This window comes from Gorilla gorilla, chromosome 15 (genome assembly GCF_029281585.2).
Source record: "Gorilla gorilla gorilla isolate KB3781 chromosome 15, NHGRI_mGorGor1-v2.1_pri, whole genome shotgun sequence".
Taxonomy (NCBI): domain Eukaryota; kingdom Metazoa; phylum Chordata; class Mammalia; order Primates; family Hominidae; genus Gorilla; species Gorilla gorilla.
In genome coordinates, this window is record NC_073239.2 from 107544584 (window position 1) to 107563483 (window position 18900).

At 45.9% G+C, this 18900-nt stretch overlaps 1 protein-coding gene across 4 annotated transcripts in view; it reads right to left on the minus strand.

The window, feature by feature from the left end:
- TTC7B (tetratricopeptide repeat domain 7B) overlaps nt 1-18900 on the minus strand; it is a 277826-nt gene that overhangs the window by 58465 nt on the left and 200461 nt on the right. For 2 of the 4 annotated variants that reach the window (XM_019010165.3, XM_019010166.4), the window contains 2 exons: nt 13383-13480; nt 5904-5954 (listed from right to left, as the gene is read on the minus strand). In XM_019010165.3, coding sequence (XP_018865710.1) covers nt 5904-5954; nt 13383-13480 — 149 coding nt within the window. Of the gene's footprint in view, nt 1-5903; nt 5955-8249; nt 8412-13382; nt 13481-18900 lie in introns of all 4 variants that reach the window. The other 2 variants (XM_063698113.1, XM_004055569.3) reach the window with 2 other exon arrangements.

Consider the following 18900-nt stretch of genomic DNA (forward strand, 5'->3'; position numbering starts at 1 on the left):
TTATTGTTTCATAGAACTGAAATGGTAAGTGACTATATAGACACTAGATTTTGACTTATATAGGTAAACAGCTGGAAACACTGGCTCTAACCAGCACATTTTTAAAGAACCCCTTTCTTTCTCACCACGGCAAACATGTTCCCGCATCGTACATCAGAATGAGAGCACTATTAACTTAAGGTGGAAATGGGCAAACTGAGGCTTGAAAAAGGAATCAGAAGTTAGAATATAGGACATATTTCCAATTTGAAATCCAAGGCTCTGCAGAAATAAGTTTCCAAATAATCAGGTTCAACAGGTAAGCCAAGGAGAGCACCTGGGCCACGGTGCATCTCTCATCTGCCACCCGGCTTCAAGAGGTCCCGTCACTGCCAGAGCCCACAGGACTGTGTGCTGCACAGCGGCTGCCGTGCTCCATCTAGGAGACAATGCGCCTCTCCCCGCAGTCACAGGACACAGGGGCTCTGAAAAGCCACTGCAAGACCCACTGTACCGAGGGCTGACGTAGGCAGGTGAGAGCTTGCTCTGAAATCTAGTACAGGTCTGTCGTCAAACGGCCCGAATGGTGCAGGGGCGTGTGACGTCCAGGAGCGGAGGCCATCTGCATTTCCACAAGCCAATGGCTTTCCTTGCCCTCCCACCTAGATCCTCAACCGAAAATGTTATCTTGGACACCTGATACAGAGGCAAAGTGCCACCTGAAGAACATTCTGAGCCAGGGTTTCCTTCTAGGCTCCTCTCTCCATCACCATGCGTGGGGGTAAGGAGTGGGGAAGGCAGCCAAGGACCTAGAAACTGTGATGAGAAGGCATTTCCTCATGGGCCAAGAGGACCAAGAACCAAGAGGAACCAAGGCCACTGATCTCAGGGCACCATGAGTCCAAGCTCTGAACCCCTCCTGAGGTTTTCTGACCCGTGCTCCTATTGTACACTGAGGGCTGTTGAGAAACCCTGCCTGCCACAAGTAGGACACTGGGACAGCTAGTTCAAATTGCCTTTGCAGGTGAAGCTTTTCCAAAAATCCTTTTTCCAATGCACATGACACCTATGGTGAATTTCACATAGACCTCAGCTGTGGCAATCACATGTGAGCCCTATGCCACCAAAGTTCATCATCCAAAGGGATCCCAGCACCAATAATTCTGTTAAGAAAAGGCACAGGCTGGGCACGGTGGCTCACACCTGTAATCCCAGCACTTTGGGAGGCTGAGGTGGGTGGATCACTTGAGGTCAGGAGTTTGAGACCAGCCTGGCCAACATGGTGAAACCCTGTCTCTACTAAAAATACAAAAAAAATTAGCCGGGCCTGGTGGCGGGTGCCTGTAATCCCAGCTACTCGGGAGGCTGAGGCAGGAGAATCGCTTGAACCCAGGAGGCGGAGGTTGCAGTGAGCTGAGATGGCAGCATTGCACTCCAGCCTGGGTGACAGAGCGAGATTCTGTCTCAAACAAACAAACAAAAAAAAAAAAAAAAAAAAAGAAAGAAAAAGAAAAAGACAAGGGAAAAAGCGTAACTGATACATTAAGTGGCTTAGTTATGCTTCATATCCCTGTATTTGTCACACGCAAGTGTTGCCGAATAAATAGGATATATTATATTCCAGCTCTCCTTCTAACTATCTGGTGGCCTCAGTTAAGTGGCTGCAGTCTGAAGGACCCCTCGCCTTCCCTCTCCCCTCACAGCACATAGAAGATGAGCTGGATCTCTCTCAGATGGAATCCTGCCCACCCGGTGACTTGGCGAGCATTCCAGTGCCAGGAACAATGGACAGCCACATTACATGACGTGTGGAAAAACATCCTCTACCTAAAGATGTCAGCCGACCACCTCACATGAGGCTGGCAGGATTTGGGGCAGCTCCTTGCTTCCCAGCCCTGGAGAACTCACTCCACGCCTCATGAGTGTGAACGTGGGGGAACGATGGCACGTGGCCGCACCCCAAGCCCCGTCTCTGTTTGGCACCCACATTCTTTCTGCCTAATGCTGCAGCGGCAGACACCTGCCCTCCCCACATTTTTCTCACAAGTAGCTGAGCCACTGCAGTCGTGGGCATGCAGAAATCACCTGCTGCTAATGAATTTCTGCTGTACCTGTTTTCCCTTGACCCTGAAATGATTCCAAATTCTCTGTCAACTTATTCACAATTAAAATAATAGGAAAAAGCAGCAGTTCCATCTCTTAAAGAACCTGAATATGAAGCAGCAATCTGAATGACTCAGCATTCCGTGAGCTAGCTTTGCTGTAGAATTTTCATTTCTTAACAGGAAAAAAAAAAATTCTGTTTCTCAAGATAGGGCTTGGAAATAAATCAGTCCAACACTGCAGACTGCTGGCAGCTCTGTGCCCTTCTGTCTCTGTGTGTCACCTGTGCTTGAAGAACCAGAATGTCCTGGGGGCTGAGGACGGGAGGAGGCGAAGGAGCTAGTGAGGACTGTGTCTTATTTCTTGAAGGGAGAGGAAAAGGCATGAGTGTCCACTCCCGCTTCGGCCCTCAAAGCAGGCATATTTCTCCATACCTTTTAAAAAACATAACTGCTGTCCCCTCATCTCCCTGGTGCCCGGGAGTTAGGACAATTCCCATCTTTGCTGTAGGGTAGTCCTGCTTTCTGAGGAGGCGACTCCAGGTGGTGGCTCCTTGCACCGCGCTGTCACAGCTCTCCTCTCCATCTGATGCTTCCCTGGGAGCTGCCCTCGTGCCTTGTGTCCCCCAGTGTGACAGCAGGGGCGGGGCCGCTGCCCACCCAGTCCCACCAACCATGAGGGCTCCTGCTGTGGGTTCCTCTGATAAATAAATCACCTTGGTCACCATTCTAGTAGACACTTCCATTTTTCACCAAGTGAAAAAAGGATTAAGACTCATAGCCCCAAGACGGGATCAGTTTCCCACTGACTTTAACAGAATATCAAGCACCGTTTAAACCTGACAGCACATGTCTTGTCCTGAGAGGGGGAAGCTGTTTCCAGGGAAGGACCCCAGTAAGGCAGGGAGGGCCGGGGACATGTCATCACCGGTGGGCATGCGGGGCTAGCGCAGCATGCTGCTGGCGGGTGCTGGCAGGGCCAGGTGGTCACACAGAAAGCATGGAGGGAAGCCGTTCACACGCATGCAGGAAGGTGCCAGCTGTTAGAGCGAGCCGCTGCCGGTGGCTCTGCGCTAGAGACAGTACCTTCTGGAGGACTACATTGGGCAGATGCTTCCATCTCCACCTGAACCCTCCCCGATGCATATTCATGAGGCTGTGTCTTGGGGTGGAAGTGCCTTCTGCCTGGGGAAGGCTCTCTGAGCCTCCAAGTGCCTGACTGCCGGCGTCCTGGGGAAAGCCTCCCAGGTTGGGATGATATTCTAATGCTGGACACACTCCCCAACTTCTACCTGAGTGCCACTTACTGTTGGCTTCTCAGTCTCCTATCATTCCACTCAATCTTGTTTAAAGAAAGATACTACAGAACTAATTAAGGAGAATTATATTAAATTTAGTTTAATTAAAATAGCAAAAAAAGGTTCTATATTAGAGCTGAATTTTAAAAATTACCACCCCTCAGAAATAGTACAGTCATCACAGAGTGATGTTCCCATATATACCTAGATTTCTTTTAAAGCTACTTTATTCTATTAAGCAGGAACAGAGACTAAAACCGCCTAATTGACTAGTCACTTCCTGATCATGATATACATTCTTGAGTGCTAGAAAATGCAGCTCAATAAAATGCTTGTCATGATGGAAAGAGAAAAACATCACTACTGTCTTGAATTCCTTTCTCACTCTTATTTTATTTTAGAGGTATGTTCTTCATTAACGTGTTTACTCTCTTCTCCCGGTGAATTACTGCTAAAGAGAGCAGCAACTTCACTAGAATCAGTGATAGGAAAAATGAAGCCAAGAACTCAAGTCGGTAATCTTGATTTTAGCACGTTCTTGGAGAGGGGAATAAAACATCAGCACAGATTTTTCTCCAAAAAAACAACTGCTAGGGCACCTGCAGGGGAGCGCCCGGGGTCCTCTAAGAAGTGATGAGCACACGCAGAGAGCCCTGCAGGCTCGCTCCAATCCTGCTCAGCCACCTCCACTCTTCTGGTCCTAGCTGCCCAGGGTGTAACTCAGGGGGAAGGCACCTGACTCGCCCTTAAAACCAGGATCCATGGCTGCCAAATCATAAGGGCGGTGTACATAGAATAACTATGGAATTTACATTTTTACAGATGAGGAAATGAGGCCCAGGGTGATGTGGCGAGTTGCCGGGTGACTCCAGAGCTGGCCCTTGATGGTGAGAAGAACCTGGCAGGGAAATCTCTTTTATGAAGCACCTAATGTGTGATGACAGCACCAACACATACCTCTTTTCTATTATGGACTGTTTTTAGGCCAGAAATAAAGGCACATCTAGGTTGAGCTGGATTTCAGAGGGTGGAATCAACTCTTTTTTTTTTTTTTTTTTTTTTTGAGACGGAGTTTCGCTCTGTCGCCCAGGCTGGAGTGCAGTGGTGCGATCTCGACTCACTGCAAGCTCTGCCTCCCGGGTTCACGCCATTCTCCTGCCTCAGCCTCCCAAGTAGCTGGGACTACAGGCGCGCGCCACCATGCCTGGCTAATTTTTTGTATTTTTAGTAGAGACGGGGTTTCACCGTGTTAGCCAGGATGGTCTCGATCTCCTGACCTCGTGATCCACCCGTCTCGGCCTCCCAAAGTGCTGGGATTACAGGCGTGAGCCACCGCGCCCGGCCGGAATCAACTCTTAAGGGTGAGGGGCAGTATTTGCCATAAGCTAAAGGCTCAGGTCATTGAAATGCACTGGATCCCCATATCCACCAGCATTTCCCCAAATGCAATCCATGAACACTGATTTCCTAGGGTGGAAAAAACGATTACATTAGTTTGGGAACACTGGGTCAAAGTGCGGGACTTCTCAGAACATTTAATGTGGTTAAGGTGAACTATGAAGCACTAGGCAGGAGATGGACTGTCGTCCAAATATATTTGACCAAAGAGAATCAGTGGTCTAAGAAACATCCTTTGGCAGATGTGACAAGTCACTAATGACTTAAACACTGCCAAAAGCACTGTTAGGCTGGGCGTGATGGCTCACGCCTGTAATCCCAGCATTTTGGGAGGCGAGGTGGGAGGATCGCTTGAGCCCGGGAGTTGGAAACCAGCCTGGGCAACACAGTGAGGCCTCCTCTCTGCTAAAAATTAAAAAATTAGCTGGGTGTGATGGCGTGTGCCCGGTGTTCCAGCTGCTCAAGAGGCCAAGGTGGGAGGCTCACTTGAGCCCTGGGGTTCCAGGCTTCAGTGAGCTGTAATCGTGTCATTGCACTCCAGCCTGATCTACTAAGACCTTGTCTCAAAAAGAAAAAAAAAAAAAAAAAGCACTGATCCTACATCCAGGGAATTAAGCAATTCCTTTAAATTTTGGTAGATACATTTTTAAGTTTTATGATGTCTGCTTATTTTTAGAAAAATTAACAGTTAGAATTGCTCTCCTATGCAACAATAATGGTTGGATTAATTACAAAAATTTCAAGATCCAACTGGTTCCCTCTACCTAAAATTTACTGGCCACCCGCCTTGGGAAGACGGGGCATCTCATGCTTCCAATCAGTGCCAGGAGTGCTTCTCATCCACCCACTGCACACCCAGAGTTGGCCTTTTTCCCTGCAATGCCTTCTTTTGTAGTCCTTCTCAGATCAATACTGCCTCCTCATATATAAACCCAAGCTGCGCTGAATGCATTAGGATCTCAGGAGGGATGGGCTCCAGGTGGCAGAGTGGGCAGGCAGGTGGCAGAGGGATGTCCACGTCATCTCAGCATTCTCAGCACTCAACAACCACAATGCACATTCCGTGGTGGGGGGAGTGTGATTCTGGAGGCCCTCAGAAGGATTAATAGATCGGTAAACTACTTACTAACTGAAAAAAGGGAAGGAAAACCATGAAAGTATGCTTCTGGAGAGTTGCCTTGGAACAACAGATCAAACCAAAAATTAAAACCAAGAAACAAAACATTTGAAAAATCAAAATTAAGACTAAAAAAGCGAACAGAGTTCTAATAACCTTCCAACTGTAAGTCTGGCTGTCTAGAATCATATTTCCATTCAAGAGTGGCACACATTTTTCCACTAACATTTTTTTTTTTTAAACAAAAGAAAGGCCAACTGGGCATTCCCCTATCCATTGAAATGTTCACCCAGCACATGAAAGCTGACCAATTCATGCAATGTATTTTGTTTCCAGAGCAGGAAATTCCAAAGGGAAGGGAAAAATAATCAAACAAGTGGGTTTTGGGTCTTTCCACACATTAACCCTGATCATGATTCCAGTGGTTTGTAGGGTTGGGCTAATTTTCCCTTCTATGAAGTCAAAGGGTTGGAGGGAGAAATTCATACAACTTCAGATCTTGACTATCTGCTTATCCTAACGGAAAAGTTGGGACTTAAAATCATTACAATTTTAATTAAGAAATTCTGCATTTGTCAGTATGTTTTCCCCCCTCTAACTAAATGCTGACTCTGTGGGAGGCGGTGGATTCTCGAGAGCTTCAGTCTTAGTTGAAACACCTGGTTACTGGCTAGACACTCCCTGAGGATGGAAAGATGACTTCAGCTTATTAAGAATAAACAACTGAGCACTGCCCGGGACATACTCCATTCAGCAGAAAGCCCAGTGGGTGCTCATCACCCCAGAAAGTCACTGATTAATCAGACATAAAGTGCCTCCCCTAAAGAGTCGGGACTGCAATCTTCAAAGGCTTACAGGATCACAGGGCTCCCAAGATGCAACATGAAAAATACGGGCAGGTGGGTCTGTTGTGCAGAAAAGAGTGGACAGGGAAGTGGGAACATACCATGTTATTCTAAAATGGGAAGATCCCATTTTCAGACAATAAACTCATCAAAAGTCAATGTAAAGAATTTTTCTAGAAAAATCGAAGTTGGCAATTGCCAGTAGGCATTGTATTAAGAGAAAATGTCTATTTTAAGAAATGCATTAAAAACAACTTACACGGTGTTTAGACAGTATCTTCATCTTCCATTTCATAAAACTGGGATTGCCATTAAAGCAAAGTTCAGAACACTTAATATGCAGATAAGTACGGTCAGCGGGTTTCTCGGCGTGGATGGTTTATTTTGAATGGTAATCTAATTTCTGCCCTGGCTTTGTGTGTGTGAGAGCTGAACACAGCGGGTGAGCCATCAAAAGATGTGCACATTAGAGACAGTGGTTCTTTCTGGCAGCAGTTCCCCTTATGAGCTTTTGTTCAGCATATAACTGGGCATTTGGAACAAAGATGAGCCCTTATAAATCACAGATGTAGAGATTAAATTTTCTAGCAGTGCTGGCAGTGAACATTAAATAAATGAGCAAAAGAAAACAAGGATGGGCTCCCCGGGTCAGATTCATATTTAGGTCCTATTCAAGGGTTTTATCAACCAGTGTTCATTTTCACACTGGGATCTTTCTTGTTGCTGTTCATGGACAGGTTCTGGAACTCCCTAAAGCTGACTTTCAGAATTTCTGTGTTATTTAAAAGCAAGATTAGACTAAAATACTATTCAATTTCTCTGCATAGTTTCACGACACAAACCCTACATTTTCCTTCACTGCAAATGGAAAACAGTTTACAGCACTGTTTCTCAAAATGTGATCTAAAACCCACTGGCATTGGAATCATAGGGGAGCAATTTATAAATCCAGATTCCCAGGCCCCACCTCAGGCCTAGTGAATATAAAGTTGGGGGTGGGGACCAGGGGATCCGCTGCTTTAAAGGCTTTCTGTGTGGTTTTAATGCATAGGAAAGTTTGAGAACCACATGCTGAAAGGGCTGTGGCCCTGATCTGTAGAACACGGCCTTGATGATTATACACTGGTTGAATTCATTTCTAAATTGAAAACAGGAGTTTTTGCGCAAAATGTCGTAATTTGTCTTTTAATAGGATTTTCATGCATTTATATCAACTCCAGGAAAGCACGGAAGGACCCAAGGATTAGAGGCAATATTCTAGAAAAACTTCTATCCGTTCTGCCCAGAAGGTTTCCCTTACTTTGCAAAGAGGAAGTTGGAGCATGGGCTCCAATGCCTGCAATCTCAGGTTTCCTTCTGCCCCGAACAGCTTTTGGATTTTCAAATGAGCAAGATTTCTCTCTGACAAGTCTGATGAAGTTTCCTCTCCAGCTTATCAGTTAGGAAGATTATCAGAAGGTAAAACACGCAAATGAAGTAGGTCTCACAAGAAAGAAAAAACCATGTTTACAGAGAGAGGGTTCCCGGCGGGGACCTGCGTCACTGAATGAATGAGCTGCAGGGGGCCACACAAAGGTATCGGGTTTGGGAGAATGAAGATGAGAAGACACAAACAGGTGGAGAGGAGATTCGGTTCTTGAAAGAGGAGAGGAGGAGGAGGAGGAATCTGACACTAAAAAAGTGAAAGAGAAAAAAAGGGTGAAGGCAAAAAAAAAAAAACTTTAGAAACACAAAGAAAAAAATAAACTCGCTTTTAATATACTCACATAAGCTGCAAAGAAAATGAGGTCATGTAATACACAATCATTCCTCTACTTGACAATAGAATACAAGTGCTTTTCGAAGAAAACAAATTTGTTTCTCCACTGGTTATTTAGTTGGTCTGCAACAACACCATGGAATAAAAATAACTCAAGATTTACCTGGGCACAGATTCAGCAGTGTGATCTGCTGAAAATAATACATCTTTAGCCTACAATATCCAGAACATTCTAGAGGAAGCAATTTGCTTTTCAACTGGAAAGGGTTAGGACTTGACTTTACATAGATTTGTTTTTTATGAGAAGCACTTATATACAGTTTACTTGAAAATAAGGTTTTCCAAGGTGCAGAGTACTGAGGTGCAACACTATGTCATGGTCCCAGCATTATGACAAGGGGGTGCTAAGCTTTCTGGGGTGGCCTATGGTTGGGTGTGCTGGTTGGGCACTTTGGGAAAAAAGCCAGTACGGCTGCCTTCATGTCTTACAGCTGGAGAAACACACGGCAACGGGGAGACCACCGCAGCTGCAATTAGAAATTTTCCCAAAGTGGATCAAACTTTCAAGTTAAAATACTTATTTTGCGTTGGATAGGTATTTGTTGATATCTATCAATTATTAAAGATAAATCCCCTTACCCCACATCCTGTTTTAAAGGCAAAGGAATAAAATATTTTTTTCATTCTCTATTTAAGGAACTACCAACTTATTCCAAAGAAAAGACAATGACTCAGAGCTTCAAAGTAAAGACTGTCACTCTATTTGAGTCCTCTTTCACTGGCTGGGACCTATGAGATGGCAGAGGCGGGAGGAAGGGACGCCCAAGGTGATACCTAAGGGGAAGTCATGTTCTATAAGGGGGGCTATTTTAGTTTGACATGTCTGTTTAATGAAACAAAATTCCACTCTATTAGCTACAGTGGACTTGGCCAGTTCAAAGCTTATGGACGTGGGTGACTCCTCATGTTATTCCACAGCTCCGCATATGGACAATTTCAGAGGTAGGAAACCGTATTCTAGTTAACCAACCACTTCCAAAATCATGAACACTGAGGCTGCACTGTATAAGGACCCAGGATATATAATAATAATATTGTAGTTATATATTTTTAAGCTGTTATCAGTTACACATATATCCTGAAATTTTAACAGGCAAAATAGGATATTAGGGACTGGCCTTAAAATACTCTAGGAAAAGCAAGTGTGGGACAGGAGAGAGAGATCAAATGAGAATGCTGATTGCTAAAACTCACTGGTGGGTAACGGGAATATTAGTATCTCTGTTCTGGCATATTAGAAATTTTTCCATAATAGAAATTAAAAAACAGAAAAAAAAATTTAGTTCTGGGGGAAAACAAAACAAAACAAAACAGATCCAAGAGGACTTGCGGCCTCACAAAGGAATCTGCCTGCACAGCAGGTGATCCCAGGCCTGTGCCCCAGGGTTGGCAGGATCTCGAAAGTGGAAGTTCACTGTGGCTGTGGCTGTGGCTGTGCACCCTCATGGATGCTAACACTGCAGGGCTCTGCTTGTGTCGGACGCCTGTGCCCTTTAAAGGGGATTTAGAAAAGCAGTTAAGTGTCGGGCATGACGCTGATAAGCTGCCACCCGCCAGGGCTGGGTTCTCCCAGGCCACATTTGATCTCAGGGTCACTTCTGTTTCACTGGGAACCATTCTGACCTCGGATAAGTTCCTTTTCTCTTTGCCTCTATAGCCCAGTTGCTTTTCTGGATGAGCAGTGTTGCAGCGGATATTCAAAATCAGCCAGGCTCTTTTAGCACGTGAACTGAAAACTGTTCAAAGGCAAAGGGAGGAAAAATGACTGCGGTCATGCTGGATGGATAAGAATCCAGAATGTAAAATCCATGTTTCATGGAATACTATATGGCTGTAAACAAGAATAAGGCAATTCTCCACAGATGGATATGGAGGCATCTTCAGATACACTGTGAAGTGCAAAATGGCAGGTGCTTGAAAGCATATGTGTGTGGTTGTTTATGTAAAGGGGCAGAGGAAAGATATATATGCTTGTTTGCATGAAAAAATACTGGAAGGGTAAACAAAAAGCTAATAAATACAGTTATTTTTAGGAACAAATAAGACGGATGGGCAGGGATGGAAGCCAAACTTCTCTACAGCACCTTGTGAATTAGTTTTTAGCTTTTGAATTATGTAAATGTATTTCCTCTTCAAATCAAATCAAGGTGAGGGAATAAACAATCTGTGGGTGGTTCGCAAGGCGGGCTCTCCACACAGGTGTGTGAATGACAGCATCTGCCCCTTCTTGACTGCACCATGAGCTGAACCATATGCAACTGGGCTTTATTAATCAAGATGGAGGCATTTTTCCCCATTTTTAGGCAAGCCTTCCCAATGTGTAAGTTTCTTTGATTTACACTGTCATTTCAGAATATTTTACCCTCGTTTATAAATATGATAAGGCCTCCTAAAATGGCCTTCCATTTTTCTGATTCCCTGGTCTCTTGGTTAAATTGTTGGCGTGCAAATCAGTATTTTGCAGCTGCCTGGTTGGGTCAGGGGTGGTGTAGGGCTGGTGGCAGGAGTCTCAGAGGGACTCGTGTGGATGACTCAACAATGAAACCGTCCGTGGCAGTGCCTGGGAGGCTGTGGCTTCCCTGTTGTTGAGGAAGGGCATAGGAGCCCGCAGTCCTGACTCCAAACACCTAGGCTCTCTGGAAGTGAATGGTGGCCCACCCGAGAGACTGGCTGCATCAGTACCACTAAGCAGAGGGGGAGGAGGAAGACCCGGGGGCCAGGCCCAACCCAGGGCAGTGACACCGCAGACTGTGTCACACAGGCACATCTTTCCTAAACACCATGGCATCTGAGAAAGCTGAATCTGAAGAGGGAGACTCTCAAGCACTCTAGGAAAAATGTCCCAATGGGCAATGGGAAGAATGAATAACAAGGACCTCATTTATTTTCTGACACTATCTGTTCTCAATGTGATGTGGCTTTAAAGTCTTGGGACCTCCAGGGAAATTAAGGTCCAGGCCAGCTGGAAGGAAAGGGGATCTGAATTTAGTGTGGCTGTTCTCACAGGATACTTAGGAGGGAGAAAAGTGGGGAGATGGCGCTGGGTAGCCACAGCAGCTGTTTTGAATCAGCTGAAATTGCTGCTGGTGCTGTAGTGAGTTTCACTTCCTTCTCTTCCCCATGTCCGAGCCTCACCTTGCAGTGGCTAGTCCTGACAGCCTGACCTCTTTCCTACAATGACGGGGCCTAAACAGGTCCCTCGGCAGGAGCTGGGATGATGCAGAATTCTGCTGTACTATTCCAGCCAGGGTCTCTGCCTGGTGTGCAGTCTAAGCCCACCAATGACTGCTGAACTGTTTGGAGAGTGGTCAGGCCACTCCAGGGGGTGAGTTTCTCCATGGCTCAGTCCACATTTTAAGCAGCAGCTGCAAGCCAGATTAAACTGCACCAATTTACGATTTGTGCTGCTTCCAGTGCCCAAAAATCTTTTTACCCAGGAGCTGCAGGACCTTTGGATCTGATTTCTGAAGCTGACTTTAAATTTGGTACAAGGGAGCCTAGGGCAGAAATGCAGTCTGCAAGGCAGCTGTTGGGGTGGGCCAGGCTTGAACATCACATCTGGCTCCCAAAGGCCCTATCCCTCTTAGCCCACCTGGATAGGTTTTTCCCGGGGACAAGCCCTGGCAGTGCAAGACTCAGAGCTGCTCTCGGGCTTTCTTTGGAAAGGTTCTGGTAGAGCTGGGATGTGGCACAAGGACAAGAAAATTACCTCGTGGTCCCTGTCATGCAGCCAGCCCATAAAAGACCAGGCATACCCAGATAGAGATTAAGTTGTACACGGTCCCCTGTGGGTGGGGAAGAAGGAACAGGAGCAGGTTCCAAATGATGCTCTAGAATGATGTTTGAGGCTCAAAGAAGAGCAAATTTATATGTTTTGTGGGTCTGTTGAGTCACCCAGATTACAACTGAATCGTTGGTATGGGTTGAGCATCCCTAATCTGAAAACCCAAAATCTGAAATGCTCTAAAATCGAGATGTTTCTGAGTGTTAATACAACACAAGTGGAAAATTCCACACCTGATTTCATGTGATGGGCCGCAGTCAAAATGCAGTCAAAACTTTGTCTCATGAACAAAATTCTTTAAAATATTGTATAAAATTGCCTAAATTTAGGCTGTGTGTATAGGTGTATATGAAACAGAAATGGACTTTGTGTTTAGACTTGGGTCCAATCCCAGGATATCTCATTATGTTTATGCAAATATTCCCAAACCCAACACACTTCTGGTCCCGGGCATTTCGGGTAAGGGACACTTCACCTGTGTCACCGCTGTGGGGTCTACGCAGGTGGACTCACTCTCCTGTACTTAGGCAAACGTGGAACACACACACGACGAGGTGTGCAGATTTGCTCATAGGCAGGAAGTGCCTTGGGCTTCCACATGGGGACAGTGGAACCCACCTGCCACCCTACGGGGTCTTGTGCCGGGTGTATGTGTGTTTATATGTGCAACAGATTAGAAAGTGAACCTTGCTTTCAGCAAGGTCTGAAACCCAACGAGAGAGGGAGACACAGGGAAGCAGAGGGGAAACCTGATGGGGACAGAAACCACCTCATTTTAGTTTCAAATTTTAAGTTCCAAGAGCAAAGGGGGAAATAGATTTCAAAGAAAGCACTGGGCTGGGCAAATCATATGACCGTCCCCACTGTGAATAAACACTTGAGAAAGACACTGGAGCAATGCACCTCAGTTGAGTGTTTAAACTATTTGTGCAAGAAATTTTTCCAACCCCAACCCGATCAGTCTCATCCCATGTCACTTGGTCCCAGGCCCCCACATTCTCCATTACACCATTTCGTCCCCTCTGGCTTTTTATTCTCACCTGTCTCGGGATCGCTGAAGTCTGGCAAAGTAATTGTATTAAGCTGTCGTCTGTCAGCAATGGTTCTATCTAACAGGCTGCTCCCACGTCCAGAATCACTGCAAAACACAGCTACAAATGTCAGTCACCTGCAAGGTGGGAGGAGGGAAGGAAAGAGAGGCAACCAATACTGACTCCTGAAGGCCAATGAATACTTTCTGTGCATTTTTTACGTTCTTCAGCATCTTTCTTACGAAGGAGGCATCCTGCTTCCTGGCTTGGCCTGGGCTGGGATTCCTTTCAGTGTTCACTATCACAAACAGGGCATAAACCACACCCACAGACCCTGGTTAATTTTGGCCTCTTTTGTGTCATTGGAAGACACAAAAATGAAAACTTGAAGCTTCATTTTCCATCCACCTTACAAGGGGAAACCGATTGGCATTAGCAACCTTAGAAAGTGAAGTCTTAGCAGTGAGTCCATGAACACGCCATCCATGAAGAGTTGTCTTCATGAACCAATGCTCCACACCTGCGCTTCTAAAACCCAGGCTGCACGGGAAAATCACCCAGGACATCTCTAAACAACAGACGCCTAGGTCCCACTGTGAACCGAACAAATCAAAACTCCTGGGGTGATCGACATTTTTCACAGCTCCTCAGATCGTTCTAAGGTGCAGCTGCTGGATTCAAGAACCCCTGACCCCCTTTTCCGAGTGTGATCACAGTCATGCACTCATTCTGGGGTCCCCAGAAGGTAGGCCTTGGTGCTACATCGTGTGGTTAACTTTCCTGCTGGTGTACGAGCCCTGTCTAGTGTTCCCAAGCTGGAGAAAGCTGGCTGATAGGGACACGCAGGGACTGGGAGAGAACATGGCAGGGTTTTAGTGGCAGCCTCCATACCACCACTCCTACCAGCTTCCTGCACTGCCCATCTCTACTGAGCCCCCTCTCTAGCTTGTGCCTATAAAACAGGCTTGGCACTGTTCACCCGGTAATGCCACACGGAAACCACAGCGGGCCTAACAGGGAGAGAAACCGTTAAGGGATCTCATCTAACATGGATTTCTCTTTTAAATTCTAGGAAGCTTGTAGGTAAACACTATTGCTTTATTCCTGTATCATGATATCCTATCAAAGCAGCTCCAGAAAGAATCATGTCTGTCTCTTGAGGTTTGAATCTTCAATGCTTTTCTTTGAATCTATTTTCTTTTCCAATCTGGGGGCTTTAAGAGTGATTTTTTGTTGTGAAGAAGTTCAGATTCTACAATAAGGAGACACAATTTCCTTCCTTTATGCAGCTGTTGCTAAAGCAGTACAAACAAGATTTGGCATGAAACTTAATACAGTTTACAGGCTGCAATTTCCACGTCCAGTGATTTCTCTAACTACATTAGAGAAATCCACAGGAAGCAGAAGAAAACTTCCTTCAGGACAGACTATTTGTCAGCCTATACTTATTACATCATCCCAGACATGTTTTTTGGAAACTGCTCTTTTAATTGTTTCCATAACTGAGAAACAATACATGTCTGTGAACAGAAAACAACATAAAAGTACATGCAAATTTTCACTCATCACAACACTGAATATTTCTGGCGCAGGTCTGTCCAGGTAGCATTTTTCACATAAATACTACTAAATACAAATTATCTGAATATTGCAATGCCCCTCCACTTAGGAGTTTTTTAGAAGATTTATCTCAAAATACAGCGAAACGATGACATATTATTCACCACCTTGGGGATTCCAAGACACACGATGAGGTATTGGCATTGCAAAGGAAGGATTTGCCTGGGTTTCTGGTGGTCCAAATCTGAGGTTTGTTTCAGACATTCTCATCTTCCAGGACTCCCATCTCACCATGTTTCGGTGCTGTCACTAATGAGGAGGTCACCTTGGGCAAGACAGCTTTCCCTGTGCCTCACTGACTTCCCTTATCAGATGAAGATAAGGATTGTTGTCCTACACAGAACTGTGTGAGGATGACATAAGGTCACATAGATGGAGCATTCTGAAGACTTACAACTTCTAGGTACATGCCAGGTGTGTATAAAACCACATACCTACAACACACATCTGAGGCTAATATGGCCAGCCAATTCCTATAGCCAACTTATCCCTAGGCTTCTGGTGCAATTGTAGGAGGTATGGGGAAGCTGAGTTAAAATGTTAGAAACCCCAAACAAACCATCATCTGAATTTTGAACCTCACCCCCTGACAATGGCACAGGATCCACATTCCCTCCACCAGCTGGGAAACAGTGTTCAGTTACATCCTTAGTGTGTCTGCCTTACTTCCTTTGGAAAACAGTGTGTACGCAACAATCAACTATTCAACATAGAGATGCTTTTGTTTCCACATTCAATGTTTTCTCTCTAAAAATAATTAGGGCTGGGCACAATGGTTCATGCCTGTCATCTCAGCACTTTGGGAGGCTGAGGCAGGAGGATAGCTTGAGCTCAGGAGTTCAAGATCAGCCTGGGCAACATAGCAAGACTTCATCTTTATTAAAATAAAAAAATTAGCCAGGCTTGGCGGCATGCACCTGTGACCCCAGCTATCTGAGAGGCTGAGGCAAGAGGATGGCTTGAGCCTGGGAGACAGACTGTAGTGAGCTATGATCATGCCATGGCACTCCAGCCTGGGCGACAGAGCGAGACTGTCTCAAAAAACAAAAAAAAAAATTAAAAATAATTAGGTATTTGTGACCAATTGAGAATTTTACTGGATGCTTGAAGCAATTTTTAGTTCTTCATTTACATGGTATAGAGTCTTTACCAATCAAGATTTACATTTGACTCCTAGAATACAGGACAAGGGGCAAGGAGAGGCCTTGAGCAACCCTGAGTCTCCCTAACTTGCTCACTCTGGACAGTCTCTCAGGCAAGCTGGAAAGTCACCTTCCTCTCTCCCTCTGGGACACATCTGCTCAGGCACTTCTGTGAACCACTCATTTCCTCCTCATAGCCCAGTCACCTCACCTCTTCTCTGCCGGGCCCTTAGGCTGCCAGGAGCACTTCCCAAGGAGGGAGGCAGGAAGGGAGAGAAAACCATTCCTGGTGAGTGTTGTAGTAGAGCGAAAGGAAACTGGAAGGACCCCAGATCCATGGTATGTAAGCGGGAGATGCCCACATGCATAGATGCGCACATGCAGGGACTTCTATTCCCTATTATCACTGAATTGTCATGAGAGTTAAAGTTATACCGGCTATTAGAAGCCTCTCTTGGAAATCCTATATCTTCCACAGAGATTAAACATGAGAGGCTTGGTGGTGGTGGGGTGGGCTTGGAGTCAGAACCCTGGAGCTCTTGTCTCAGCTGAGCCTCTTCCCAGCTCCTGGAATAGTGCCTGGCACACAGTAAATATTGCACCTAAAAGAAGGGCCTCGGCTAGGAAACCAGAACAGGGGCAGATGAGAGAGGAACTTCTGTTTTTCTCCAGGTCTCTTAGGCCTGGATGATAAGAGTCAAGGTAAGCTCCCAATATCCCGGAGCCTCAATTGTCTCATCAGTAAAATGGGTATGAGATCACACGACCTTGGCCCATTTTATGGAGCTGCTTCAAAGATGGAATGAGGACATGCTTTATAAAAAGAAAAGCTCCACCCAAATGCTGGTGACTGTAAGGATGAAATGGGATCTCTGACTCCTAACTGAGGTTAGAGCAAAGAAATGTGAATGTGAGTATGTGTGTGTTTAAATGCTGTTTGTTGGCAAGTAACTGAAACAGGACTTTGAATCACCTGGGGATGTCACCTCATGGGTACATGATGGAGATGGGTCTAGTAGCAGTGACAAGATGGGGAAAGAATTGATTAACAAAAAAAAAATGAAAAGAAACTGGTTGTCAGCTCAAGAGAGGCAGCATGCCAGTGTGGAGAGAGCTTTGATGTTAGGCCTGGGGCTGAATCACTGTTCTGCTACATATTCAATTGGAAAAACTTGGGCAAGTTATTTAGCCACTTTTAGCTTCAATTTTATTTTCTGTAAAATGGAAGTAATGGTAGCTATCTTGCAAGGCTAATGTAGGGATTGAAGATAACACATCAGTGGCCTAGTACAGTGCTGGCATGGAGAAGTTTCAATAAACGTGGTTATTACCATCCCTGGCTGAAATGCTGTGAGATTCAGTTCAGGGAGACTGCTGGGACCTTCTGGTGAGATTCTGGTCAGAATTCACACTGTCTTGAGTGGCTGGGTCAATATGCACAAGGACTGAGGGAGCCTTACACTTCACCCAGAGATAGAAGACAAAGCATGAGACAGATTTCTATCCTAAATGCAAGCAAAACTGCAGACCGAGAGAAATAGAATCCAGGCTTCTGAAATGACAAACACCTCGCCAAATGTAAGAGAATGCCACCCACCATTTTGCTCACAGCAAGAGACGCATCTCCAACTGCAGGTGGAACACTATTTGCAAGTTTTCCAACGCTCAGTTTAGTGACTAGCTCAGTGTAATTTTTTTCCCCCTTTAAGCAAAAATCGAGAAGAGGGAACGGGTTGCTGAGAATATGAAGCTAGGGTCTATTCTCAATTTGGCCACTCACTCCCTGCTACTGCCCACGTCTTCCTCATCTTACTGCCCTGGAGGCCTGTGCAGAGCCTGGGGTGGATCTGGAAGCGGGTGGGAAGACTGGGAAACTGGCAGATAGAGCAGGGGGCCCATTACAACCCAGCATGCTCAGAAGCAAGGAAGCCGGGAAGTCAGCACAGACCAGCTCCGGGGAGAAGCCAAATGCTGTCTGCCAAAATGCTTTCTGCTCAGTTTTCATTTTATTTTAAAGAAGCCATGATTCTTAGGCGCTTGTTCATGTGGTTCCACCCTCCTCTAAAACACTGTATGCCCTGATCCCAGCCTCTAGGCTGCTGGAGCCACTGCGGCCCCACTCCGGAGTGTTGCAAGGTGTGCTGTCCCCTGAAAGACACAGCCCTTCCTTCAGGCTTTATGCTGTTGCCAGGGTCACCTCTTACCGAGCAGGCTGGCGGGGATGACTACATTTACATAATGATAAGGGCTACAGGAGAAACATTTATTTCTATCCCAGAGAAAATCAAGTTAAAAAACCAGACATGACGCTCCTTAATAAGGGCTGCTCAATTCACCACTCCTCCCTCAAGGCTTTGCGGGGAGCTGGAGGGGGAATTCTGAGTGATCAGTGGGGCCTCTACCGCCCACCCCATCCGCCAGTCCCCACCAGACACTGCCTGGAGCCAGGGTCCTCCCCACTCTGGCCCTGAAGGAACCTTCAGGAAACGGAGGAAGTATGGACACAGCCCAGGCATTTGGTTAAGTATTTTTAAAAAGCTTTCCAATTCTGCTATTTTTTTCTCCTCACATTCAATATTCTTGGTTGCTAAGTGGGAGGGAATGTGGGGAGGTGGGAGAGGTGTGGGGAACTGAGGGGAAATTGGCAACACAAAGCTGATGGGTTTATTTTTTCATTTCTAAAGGGGGTACAGGCGAAGGAAAGCGCTCCGGCGCCGAGGCAACCTGCCTGGGCAGCATCTCCTGCTAGCTGGTTCGGAGGCAGA